This window comes from Camelus bactrianus, chromosome 26 (assembly GCF_048773025.1).
Source record: "Camelus bactrianus isolate YW-2024 breed Bactrian camel chromosome 26, ASM4877302v1, whole genome shotgun sequence".
NCBI classification, from domain to species: Eukaryota; Metazoa; Chordata; class Mammalia; order Artiodactyla; family Camelidae; genus Camelus; species Camelus bactrianus.
Window position 1 is genome coordinate 24,019,087 of NC_133564.1, and position 12,623 is coordinate 24,031,709.

Here is a 12,623-nt window from a genome sequence, read left to right on the forward strand (position 1 = left end):
GTCTGAGAAGAGTAACTAAGAAGATGGGTATTTCTTTAGAATCAGTCAGCAAGAGTTAATCGTGAATAGTCTATGGTATTTTTTCAAAATCTTTGACAATTGACTTTTCTCCCAAGAATTTATTTGCTAGGGTGTGAAAGGGAACAAAAACAGATGCACAATCCCATGTGCCCACCCAATGATTTTTCAGATGAATGCACTGGACACCCTTGGTCAGACCGCTTTGCATAGAGCCGCCCTAGCCGGTCACCTGCAGACCTGCCGCCTCCTGCTGAGCTATGGCTCTGATCCCTCCATCATCTCCTTACAAGGCTTTACAGCAGCGCAGATGGGGAATGAAGCCGTGCAGCAGATTCTGAGTGGTAAGTGCGAACAGATGCAGACAGACACTGCCTTCTATTCTTTCTCTTCCACGTCTGCCCACTGATAGACAGACTTTGCACCTCTCCTTTCAAGTAGCTCTTTGGAATATTTTCTCTGCCTGAATATTTTTCCTACCTTTCCTTGCTTGTAGTTTAGCCTGTGGCCCTAAACATCAGCCTCTTTTGGTGGGGTTGAGGTAGTGTCATGAGAAGAGGCAAACATTCTCTAATTTTTTTAGTGTTAAATAGAAAACCTGACTTACGGGTGTCGTGATGAAAGGTTACCTAAAACTCCCATAAACAGTGTGGAATTATGGTCACTCTGAAATCTATCAAATAGAGAAAATTACAAATCATTAATATGGTAATGACCTTTAATTAGTTGTTCTTACATGTGTTATATTCTGCTTTTTGTAATTCTTAACTTCACTGCACTATTACGAAATTATCTTCTCTTTTCCTATTGTTTAAATATAATTATAAAATCTTGTTGAGTGTTACAGTGCCTACTTAGTGCAGCTAGATACTTTAAGTATTTAGTTTCTACAGAGACCTTCCTAAAAAATCTGCATTAAATGCCCTATCTATGATATAAAGGGAAAATAACAGTAAATTACAGTAAAATAATTTATAATTGTTACACTAGTGATACCTAGGACATGACTATGCTGGAAGACAAAATTTGACCCCACAAATTTCTGAAGGGCCCCCAAAAAGTGCAGCCCAGTTGAAAGTCACCATTACAATGGAAATCGGGACCCTTTCCAGACTTACGGAGAGTGTAATGTGTATTGTTAAAGCTGAATTAGAGCTAACCAGCCTCATAGGAGTAACTGTACACATGTCAAAGCTGTTGACTAGGATTTCTTTTCCTCATATTGGTTCTTTCTTAAATAGTGGTCATTCTACTTCATTCTTGCATGATGACCTTTTGACAATTGAAGTAAGAGCAGTCTAGGGCATCTTCACTATCAAAACAAAGAAGATCTATCTAAAGGAATTAAATTAGCTATTATAGGATTTCAAGCTTCAGTCATGAAAAGCATGCCTTCGTTGAACTTCCTGTTTCTACAGAGCAATAGGACATTTGCTTAAAAAAGTTAATCACTCTTTGACTAGGAAATATTTCTGCTTTCTCAGTAAATTCTAATAATTTCTAAATGGTGTGACTTTTGTTAAAACATTCTAAATTTTTCTCTTATACTTTTACTGAGAACCATTTAATAGTGGATTTTAAGTTAGTTTCTATAAGTTGTAAGCATAAATTAGGCTAACAGATAGAAAGCTATTACATCAAAATTTCTAATACTATACATAGCTTATAGAGATAATTGACAAAATGGAGAGGAAAGGATTGAATAAATTAAGCAGATTAGCTCCAGTAATGCTTTTAAAATGTCTTCTAAATGAATACCGTTGGAATATATGACTTCTGGTAAAAGGTAAATTACATACTGAATCACAAATGAAATTTTTTTTATTATTTTGATAATTCTTAAAAATTAATTTGTAAGAGAAAACATTTTATAGGTCATTAAATACCTAATTTAGTATGGCCAGACCTTTTTAGTTTAATTTTTCATATTTTTATTCATTTGGATAAACAATACACATAATAGAATTTGATGCTTAAGTCTTGCCTTAGAAAGGTTTTTTAAAATGGGAATTATTTTTTATTTAGAAGAAAAAATAATTTTTGAACTATATTTCTACAAGAAACTTGCATGTATATAGTGTGTAGACCATTTACTGGCTGAACTTTTCAACTATACCTATATTTACTAATCCAGTTCCAGGTTATATCTGTAATGACTCCTGAAAGAATACATCGATCCCACTGGATGCACAGTAGAGTACTGGTGTTTTGTCCTAGGTAACACTTTAAAGTTTTGTTTAAAAACACCTGTTAATACCAGGTTTGAGATTGACTTTTAGAAACCTGCACTTTCAGTGCCCAGGCCTATAGTTGCCAAAAGCTTACATTAGTAAAGCATTAATTGTAAACTGCTGGCAATATTTATGTTAAAATTAGTGTCAGAGTAAAGAAAATAAGATAAGCAGCTTTTTATAAACCAGTGTTTTAAAACATCATTTTAGAAGATTTGACTTTTTTCTCTAGGCCTATTCTGTTCAATATGGTAGCCACAAGTTACGTGGGGCTACATTTAAATTAATTAAAAATAAAAATAATGTTTGAATCTGTTTATCAGTTACACTATCTACATATCAAGTACTCCGTAGCTATACATGGCTAGTGACTACCATCACTGTGTGGCTGGTGACCACACGGCACATAGATAATTTCCAGCATCACAGGCAGTTCTTTTGAACAGCACTTTTAGGCTAGATCTTGACCTTGCACCTTAGATTTGATCTTGATCTGTACAGTTCTTCTGATTGTATATTTCAGTATGTTCATTGTATTACTTTTACCTAACCATTTACAGAGGTAAGGCTTTAGGGACTTAAGAAAGCTAAATTAAACATTGAGATCATCATTTACATTTGCACATTGAAATCAGCCACCAAGACCTATCACTAGTCCTATAGTCTAACACTACCTAAACAATCAGCCTACAGGAGTTTTCTTTTTTCTAAATAGTTTCAAAACTTGAAAGGCAGTTTACTTTATTTTTTTCTGGTGAGTCAGAATATATTGGGAGAAAAATTAGAAGCCCATCTCTAGCCTTTGACCCTAGCCAATGTGCTTCTAAAGGATTTTACATAACAGTACTTTATGTATCAGCTACTCTTCCCTTTGTTCTCTTTTTAACTTCTTTTTTATATATTTCTTTCAATTGTGCATCTCTTGGTACAAAGTTCTTGGACTCTGTGTGTGTGTGTGTGTGTGTGTGTGTGTGTGCGCGCGCGCGTTGTATCCTTTCAGCTAATACTTTGGTAACGTTTCTAAAAATGAATCTGTTCTACGCCTGTTTGGATTTGTAATGAATGCAGAGCTCTACAATTTGTATAGTAATTAATCAATATCTTGAAATCTCCTTACTTTTTATTCTTTGACTATGACTAAGAATTTCTCATATTTCTCAGAAGCATCCTTATATTTGCATAAAATTTTTCACTTGATTATAAAATTACACCCTTTTGCAAGTCAGTCAGCATCAAGAGAGGTATGCCAATTTCAAGTAGTTCTTAAGAGTTTAAAAATCCAGCCATATTAATTGTATCCCTCAAATGCTAGAATCTGAAAATATCCTAAGTTCTAACTCTGTATGCATAAACAATTGTCATTCTATTTTGCTGAAATGATAAACTTAAAAATATTACCTATAGATATGCAAAGGATGTTTCAGTGAATTTTACCCACTGCCAAAATCACTATCACGGGATCATAATCACAGCTTTCTCACCTACAGCTTGTAAATGCAGCCATGTCATACAGAGTTAGAAAGGAGGCAAATGAGACATGAAAGAACAGACTAAGCGCACACAAAGAAAGAGCTCTGGTTTGACATACACATTGACCCCAATGTAAAATAGCATAGACGTCAATTCAGCAAATGCCTTCCGAATGTCCTCTGTGTGAAAAGGAAAAGAAATATGAGCAAGACCTGAATCCTTTCCTCAACCATTCTGCAGATTAAGAAATGTTATAAACTCTTTTAAAGAAAAATAATTGTTGATATTTCAAAAATGTACTTCATTATATGAAATACTCTTCTTCTTTCCTCCTTTTAATTTACTTAGCATTTTACCCGCTAAGTATTATGATGATGATGATGATGATGATGACGACGACGACTAAGTAAATAGTTTATTTTCCATTGAAGAATTCTCTTAACTTACTCTGTAAAAGTCACTGTCCTGAAAAATTACTTTAGAAAGAGCTGAAGTATTTCTTCTGAAATCTGAAACCTTTTTATAGCATCACATGATCTTCCCATTTGGACACTGGACTCAAGAAAGTTGTCTCTGGTCACAAGATACTGAAATTTTAAACCTGAAAGAGAATTTAAGGAAAACCAACACTCACGTTACAGATGCAAAAACTAAGTTATTAAGTGATTTGTCCATCTTCACAGTTAATAGAGCTCAGTCTGAATCCAGATCTCCTGGGCTTAAGTTCTTTTGTGTTACATGAGTGTGTGTACACATGTGCATTTTAAAAGCCACACTTAATGTCCATGAACATACTTTGAGTAATAGCATTGTTTTCTTTAAAAATCTTTTTATATGGGCCGATGTGTAATGAATTATTGGTTTGTTTATAGTATTGGATTAATCAAAATACCTCATTTGTTAGCCTCATACTTCTAGACATAACAGCCTGATTTAATTATATTCTATTTAACATTTGTATCGTACCTCTTAATTATACAGACATTTTAAATTACATTTCACTGAAGCCATTCAATAAATGTAAATCAAACAAATTTCTGTATTTAGTAGGCCTTTTTTGTATGCTGATTATATTTTCTAAGATCATTGATTTCAGTATTACTTCTGTTTCATATTGAAGAAATTGAGGCCAAAAAAGAAAGGCTAAACATTAAGTACTGACAGTTGAGTGGTTTCCTTTGGTTTCCATGACAAAACCTATGGCAGAGCTTTGCTATAACACTTTGAGAGACCAGTGTATCATAATGTTCGTGATCTCATGGTCCTGTGTTTCTTCGTTCCCTTTTGCCAGATTTTGACTAGAAAATGTGAAGAGTAGAGTAATAGGGATGGAGAAAGGTTGTGTCTTAGAATTTATTAGAATTTGGCTTAGGATAAAGTGGATGTAGATTGAAGTAAGAAACCATTTATTTCTTATCTGAAAAATATTGGAGGAAAAACCCTATATTAGATCTCAGAAATTTCTGACCCCTTACCTCTCTCTTTCCATTCACCAAATAATTTTCCCTCCCTAGTTACTCTGTGATTTCTTAAAAACTAACAGTAATCTTTCCTTTCTTTTATGCAGAAAGTACGCCTATACGCACTTCTGACGTTGACTATCGACTCTTAGAGGCATCTAAAGCCGGAGACTTGGAAACTGTGAAGGTAAGTCAGCACTTTAATGTCTTAGGTAGTAGCTCTAGGGAACCTTTGCTAACAAATTCATTTTAAGCTTATAAGTGAAACTACTCAAATCCAAACAATAAAAGGGATCCAGAGAGATCCATAAAAAGCGGAGATTTTTAACTAGGAAGAATTTCCTAGAACGTGCCTTACATTAAACTCCTTCCTAATCACTTGTCTTCTGGTTATATGAAAGCTCTTTTTCTTTCCACTTACATTAATTAAAATTTTATTTTGGCCACATTCATAAATTTCCAAGCTAATTCAAGCCCAGGTAATAGTATAATAAAGTTTGAAACAATGTTCTTGAACTTTTCCAAGAGATTCCCATGTGAACTTGCAACCCTTTGGAATTAATTATATACAGAAGGTGGATTTTCTTTTCTGTGTCACTGTTCACCAAGGAAATTTTATCAATGTTTGTGGTATAGAAACAATGATTATAGGTTGAATTTTTTCAAATATAAAATTATATTTTCACATTGAATATGCTTTTTTAAAACACACACACTTCCCATCTATAATCATTCATATGTAGATAAAGATAGCAGAAAGGGATATGGGTTTTATTTTAGTTTAGGAGTTGGTATTGTACTTTTGTTTTTATTTCTTTTTCTTTTTTTTTTTTTTTTTAAAGAAAGGCTAATTGCAAAATTGGTATTGCCAGCCATACCAGGTTATTTTTTACAAACTAATCTTGGGCATTTCTTATTGTCATTTCTTAATACACAAACTAATTTTGGGACCCTTGATGATATATACTGGTTGAAAATGACATTAAATACTTTCTAAGCTCTGTTGCCCAGAAATTTTATTTTTGTTTCAATATGTGGCAACTTCTAACTTCCCTTCCATCTTAAAATAACATCTAAGTTATTTAAAGAAAGTAGTAAATTTCAGTTTAATAGTCACTGGGGAGAAATTTTAAAGTTCTTAGATCTGAAATTATAAATACTTTTTATCATTTGAAATATATCCTAATAAAGGAAAATCTTAAAATATAAAAATGATTAGGACTCCTTTTCTGTATCACAGCATGATAATCCCAGCACTAGAATTGCTATATGTGCCTGTTATAATTGATTTTTTTTAATGTGTCAGTTTAATTCCATATGTTTTGTTTGTAATAGGCAAACATGCCACAGCTTTTAGGTTTCCTAAACAATCCATTCACAATAAAGGCCAAATACATTTTTATGAATGGAGTGGAAGTAGCAGAAGAAAACAAAGCACAGATTAAGTGAGAATTAAGCCTGGGAAATTTCTTTCCCTTGAGGCTTTAGAAAGCACTAGAAATTAGGTGTTAGAAGAAAAAGCTGTTTGCTGAGTAAAGTATTTGAGAAGCAGGCAGGAAGGATGTAAAATTGCTTTGGCATTCAAAAAGAAAGTGAAATAGTATAGAGAATAAAGAACTTCTAAATAGTAAAAAGCAAATATTTAGTAAGCAGAATTGGCTTTATTTTTATAAATAAAAAAATTAAATAAGGTAAAATAAGTTGTATTTCATTCCCTACTTCATCCCTGTTTTACCACTATTCTCTGCAAAAAAGAAAAAGTTAACTTAGACTATAAAGAACTAGAATAAAAGCAGCAGCAGCAGGAAGCAGCTTCAGTCATGTTAAGACACCATAGGTATTTACTGCCAATTTTTGTAGCCTTTCTAGTTCTTGTATAAATTTATTCATTTCTATTTAATTTTATTTTTTGATTCTATAATTATGTATTAATGTAACCACAGACTCACTTGTCATGAAAAGGTAAGTGTTTGACCTGGCCAGATGACAATGGCTCTTCAGATTTTAGAGTCTCTCCCTTATGCCCAGACTTCCTTCCATCATGTGAAAATTGTACCACTTGAAAAGTCCTGTTTTTACCCTGCCAGCCCCTACTCAGTATATCAGTAGAAATAGATACCTTCCAGGTTCTTAGTTTTTGTATTTTAATAGCTCATTACAGTGGCTTGAACAGCAGCAAGATTGTCAAATGCCTGGAAAGCCCTTGCCAGTATACCTTGTAGCCTAGAAAAAATGTCACTGTTTTTCTCTGCTTTTTTTTTTTAAGAGCACAAGTTTTGTTTTGTTTTGTTTTTTTTCCCCTCTCTCTGCTTTTCTTACTTTTCTTCTTTTCATTACCTCTCTTCTCATCAATTCCCTGAATTTGGGTAAGCAACAATGTAGCTAAGAGATCAGAAGATTAAAAATTAGGAAAATGGTGTTTGAGTCTTTATTCTGCCCCTTACCAACACTATGAAAAAGGGTGAGTCACTTAACTTTTCTGAGCCTTGGTTTATTTATCTGTAAAATGAAGATAATGATTAACTTTAGAGGTAGATAATAATTCTCTCACTGAAAAACCGTGAAGTTCTTTATAAACTGCAAATTGTTATTGAAATATTTTTATAGTAATCCATCCATCACGACCAATGATGCAGCCTCTTAGGCCTAACATTGCTTCTACTGCTTTGTAAACAGCGCTGAGCTTCTGCTGAAATGACAGCATTCAAAAGGAGAAAAGGAGACAGAGAAGAGACTTGAAGGACATAGCTGAAGGAGATGGAAATAAAGGCCAAAAACTAGAATATGATAAGAATCATTTTGATTTATAGACTTAAACAAATACCTCCTCCCCCCTCCCCTGAGACCAAGTAAAGCGTTGTTGACTGCGTGGCTTTGCTGTGATGGACCAAAGGGCCAAGTGGATGGCCCAGACGGAATTAATGTAATTTTTCCAGAGCCTTCTTGCTTGCCACTCAAAGGAGACATGAGCTCTGGGTAGCTCTGCAGTCAGCCAGGGTTGGTCTTACTTGAGCACAGAGTGGCTTAGAGCATGCTGGCTCAAGCAGACTTGCTGTGACAAACAGTCTCAGGGAGGAAACCCTATAAAGGTGGACAAGGAAGGCTCCATTTGCCTTGGAAATGCTTGCTTTATTATGGGTTTTTCCTTTTGATTAGAATTTGTCCAGGAAATGTTGAAAAAAGATTAAATTGTTCTGCAAACAGTAAGAATATTTGTAGACACTGTAAAGCTAAGCATTCTGCTGATTTTTAAACATCACTTGTATAATCTTTGGGAAAGAAATATTCATTAGAAAATTACAGTGTATCCAAGAAGCCTGCAGTATTTTGGAGCAAGATCTTTGAATCATTACTAATGTTTGTTTTGTGTTTATCTCTGTGTGTGTGCCCTAAAAGCAACTTTGCAGCCCTCAGAATGTGAATTGCAGAGATTTAGAGGGCCGGCATTCTACGCCCTTACACTTCGCCGCAGGCTATAACCGTGTGTCTGTGGTGGAGTACCTCCTACACCATGGTGCCGATGTCCATGCCAAAGACAAAGGGTAGGTGTTAGAATTTCACTGTTTAGGGTTCATTCTCTTGGGACTTAAAAGGTTTCTGTTAGTATTTTTGAAGTCTCCAATTTTTTTCCCTATTTAAAAAGTAATACATGTTTTTTAAGGTTTAAACATTATGGAAATGTATGGTATAGGAAGTGAAGAGTCTCTCTCACACCATCTCCTGGAGATGACAACATCAAAATTTTGCTGCAATTGTCCAGATTTTTGGAACTCATATACTAGTGTGTCTGCTGTTGTGGTGGTGCTTGTTTTTAACATAAACAATGATGTCATTCCAGACAGTCTACTTCGCAATTTGCTTTTTTCTCTCCGTAGTATATCTTGAATGTCTTTCCATATCAGTACTTAATAGTCTGTTTCATCCTTTTAATGCCTATACATAGCATTTTATTGCATTATATGAATGTGTTTATATAGTTTGTAATTTATTCTTCATCTCTTTTTTTGCTATTAAAAATGTATAATCTCCTTCAAAAAGAAGTCATCCATCCCAAAGTCATCAGTATTAATAGAAACATAATTTTATTTTTACTAACTCAGATATTCTCTATTTTTATATGAGTTTACTAAATTATTTTATTTAGACAGAGTTTAAAGCAGCCATGGAAGCTATTTAGAAAAGCAAGAAATTTTAACTGAAATGAGCTTTTGTATTCTGACTTAATTTCATATCATCTGAAAATATAAATAAGCACTTTCCTATGCTGTTACTGCTGTAGAATTAAACTGCACAACTTAGACTTCAGTTAACCATTGTGGGTTTGTTTATCTTTTAAAAGGGACACATCAGACATGAATATTTACTATCACGAGCTCTTTTAAAGTATTATAGTACATTGGAGAGAAACCAACATTTGTTTTTATTGCCTATTTTAGCACTTAGTATTTTTGGTCTCAAAACATTAAAAAAAAAAAAAACCCAATCTTTCTAAATAGAAAGGTACTAACTAGATACCTTATGTTTGCTATTTACTAAGTACAACTTAAACTTATCCTTTGATGCACCCTTTTTTATAGGGACATCTTTTTGTCCTTTTAGAATGCCATCTGCCATCCACTCAGAAGAGTCATCTCAGACTAGGTTGTTCACCTGACTAGAGTTTATGGTTGACATCCTTATTTTACATACTGAATACCGAAGTTTCTGTATTACTTGGAGTTTGAGTTTTCATTGCTTGGTAACTAAATATTTAAACCTATGCACAGAAACCCTACTGAATTATTAGGAATTTTTTTTTAAAAGCCAAAAACAAAAGGTAGAACTTGAATAACTAAATGCATTAAATTGCATTGTATATTTTATAAGTATATAATTTTTACTAGGAAAACCCAAATGGAAGAACATCTGAGAGAAAATAAAACCAGATTAGTGATTAGTTATTCCAGAAATCACTTTGTAATGTTGCTCTTTATATTGCTAAGATGAAAACCTGAATTAAAACCATTGAATAGAAATGGAACCTTTTTCTATGGGTATATCCATATGTATTTTAAGGATAAGGATTGCTGTGAAATTTATATCCACTACCAAGAAACTGAAGTCCTTATGTTGAAAGGGACATTTTTGAAATTACTGATGCTTGTTTGGAGATGGATGTAGTCATCTTCAAGATCGGAGGAGAATTATTTCTATGTAAGTGCGTGTTTAGTGTAGTCAGTGTCATAGAGAATGATTTTCTTTACAAGTATAACTTTAACTCAAAGATTTGATATATGTCTTTAAAATGATTTTCTTTTGTTTAGTGGCTTGGTGCCCCTTCACAATGCTTGCTCATATGGACACTATGAGGTGGCTGAGCTCTTAGTAAGGCATGGGGCTTCTGTCAATGTGGCGGACTTGTGGAAATTTACCCCTCTACATGAAGCAGCAGCTAAAGGAAAATATGAAATCTGCAAACTCCTTTTAAAAGTATGTAATTTTTTAAATTAAAAAATATAAAGTAGTTATATTTGTTTTTTGGTTAGGATGTAAAACTACATCAAAGTAAATTATTCTGTTAAGTACAGTAGGTGCTGTAGAGACTGCCTCCATTTTCTATTTTAGGGGGATTTTTAAGTGTGATATGATACTTACATAGCTTTGAGTGGTGTCTGAAGTGCCTTTCTGAACTGATTTGATTATGTTGAGTTCATCACAACTCATCAAGGTAGGTTTTAGAAAGACTTGGATTAGTTTGCATGACTTATCTGATAGAGTATTAATATCAGAAAACATCTGAACAAGAAAAGAATTTTTCCATCAGGCTTGATTTTTTTTTTTTACTAGGTATGTTATTGTTAACAAACTCATTTCTCATTATTAAGCATTGTTTAAAGGATGTGAAATTTTAAAATGTGAAGTTAATTAAAAGATGTGAAAAATGACATATATTTGTCACTTTCTTTTTTTTATTTTTTTAAACTAGAAAAAAACTTATCCTAGTTAAATATAAAGTTCTCCCACTGCTTTTATGGGATCAAATATGTTCTCATGATCTTGAGAATAGCACTATATTTGATACTCATTTTTACTATCACTGATTAGTAAGGAATAACTTCTAGGTCACCGTGAATTCACTGTCTGGGTTGGTTATTCCATATTTCTCCAGTGGGCCAATGGCAGTCCATGTCAGGACTTTCTTGACTTCCATTTACTGTATTTCATAGATGTAGATGATTAAACTTTTAAAGTCAAGTTAATTGTTAATACATTTCTACCTAATTTCATGATCAGTGTTAAGACTTACAATGGAAATATTTTTAAATTACCAAACCTTTTTTTTATTGATTCCATTTGAAATTAAGTACTTTTTCCACCTGTGTGTCTTACTCTTCTCACTTCATCAACACAGAATATCTTTATATAATTGAAATCTAGTCAAAATTAACATCTAGGACATAATTTAAAAGAAAAGTGGTTTCCAAAGACAGCTTGGGGTCTGAGAAAAAGTATATGATACGAAAAGTAAAAGGCACTCAACAGCTTCCCCACTCACCATCAGCATTGATCCTGAGGCCTGGGGCTTTGGTTGGGAAGTAGTTAGAAAGCTAATCCAGTGTATTACTAAGTAGAGAATTTGCAAGAAAAAACAGGCTATTTTCTCTGTTTTTCACAATGTGTGTAGAATAGGTGTCTTTCCTTGGATGAGTGGAAGTGAAGTTAAAAATAAAAAAAACTTAAAGATACTACAGGAAACACAAGCCCTATTTGGTTTTTGTTTTGTAGCATGGAGCAGATCCGACTAAAAAGAACAGAGATGGAAATACACCTTTAGATTTGGTAAAAGAAGGAGACACAGATATTCAGGACTTACTGAGAGGAGATGCTGCCCTGTTGGATGCTGCCAAGAAGGGCTGCCTGGCAAGAGTGCAGAAGCTCTGTACTCCAGAGAATATCAACTGCAGAGACACCCAGGGCAGAAACTCAACCCCTCTGCACCTGGCAGGTAAGCATCACCAGCACTTCCAAGGCTCATTGTCCTTTGTTAGGTACCTAATGCAGCCCACCAGAAGAAGAAAGAAATGCTGAGCATAAAGAGTACTGCTCAGTAAAATGCTTTTGATTGACATAATTTTATGTAATTTCTTCTTGTAAATTATGTAGATTTCTTATTGTAATTTTCTTATTCTGAATTATGTAATAGTAGTGTTAGCTTTTAAAGCAAAAAGTACTAAAACTATGTATTTTCCAGTCCTTATCATTTATATACAGATAGATTTTTTTTTAAGCTGACATGTTTGCCTTTTTTCACTCTAATAGCAGGCTACAATAACCTGGAAGTAGCTGAATATCTTCTAGAACATGGAGCAGATGTTAATGCCCAGGACAAAGGTGGTTTAATTCCTCTTCATAATGCAGCGTCCTACGGGGTGAGCAGGCTAAAGCTTAAATCTAGAAAACTTCA

The 12,623-nt window shown here is 33.7% G+C and overlaps 1 protein-coding gene across 2 annotated transcripts in view; it reads left to right on the plus strand.

Annotated features, from left to right (window-relative positions):
• The window catches only part of TNKS (tankyrase), a 159,559-nt gene that overhangs the window by 119,717 nt on the left and 27,219 nt on the right, over window positions 1-12,623 (plus strand). For both annotated transcript variants that reach the window (XR_012502495.1, XM_074353645.1), the window contains exons 12-17: window positions 191-362; window positions 5,287-5,366; window positions 8,576-8,721; window positions 10,483-10,648; window positions 11,945-12,164; window positions 12,479-12,588. Coding sequence is in view for 1 of the 2 variants with exons in the window: in XM_074353645.1 (XP_074209746.1) it covers window positions 191-362; window positions 5,287-5,366; window positions 8,576-8,721; window positions 10,483-10,648; window positions 11,945-12,164; window positions 12,479-12,588 (894 nt within the window). In the remaining variant the exon portion in view is untranslated. The remainder of the gene's footprint in view (window positions 1-190; window positions 363-5,286; window positions 5,367-8,575; window positions 8,722-10,482; window positions 10,649-11,944; window positions 12,165-12,478; window positions 12,589-12,623) is intronic.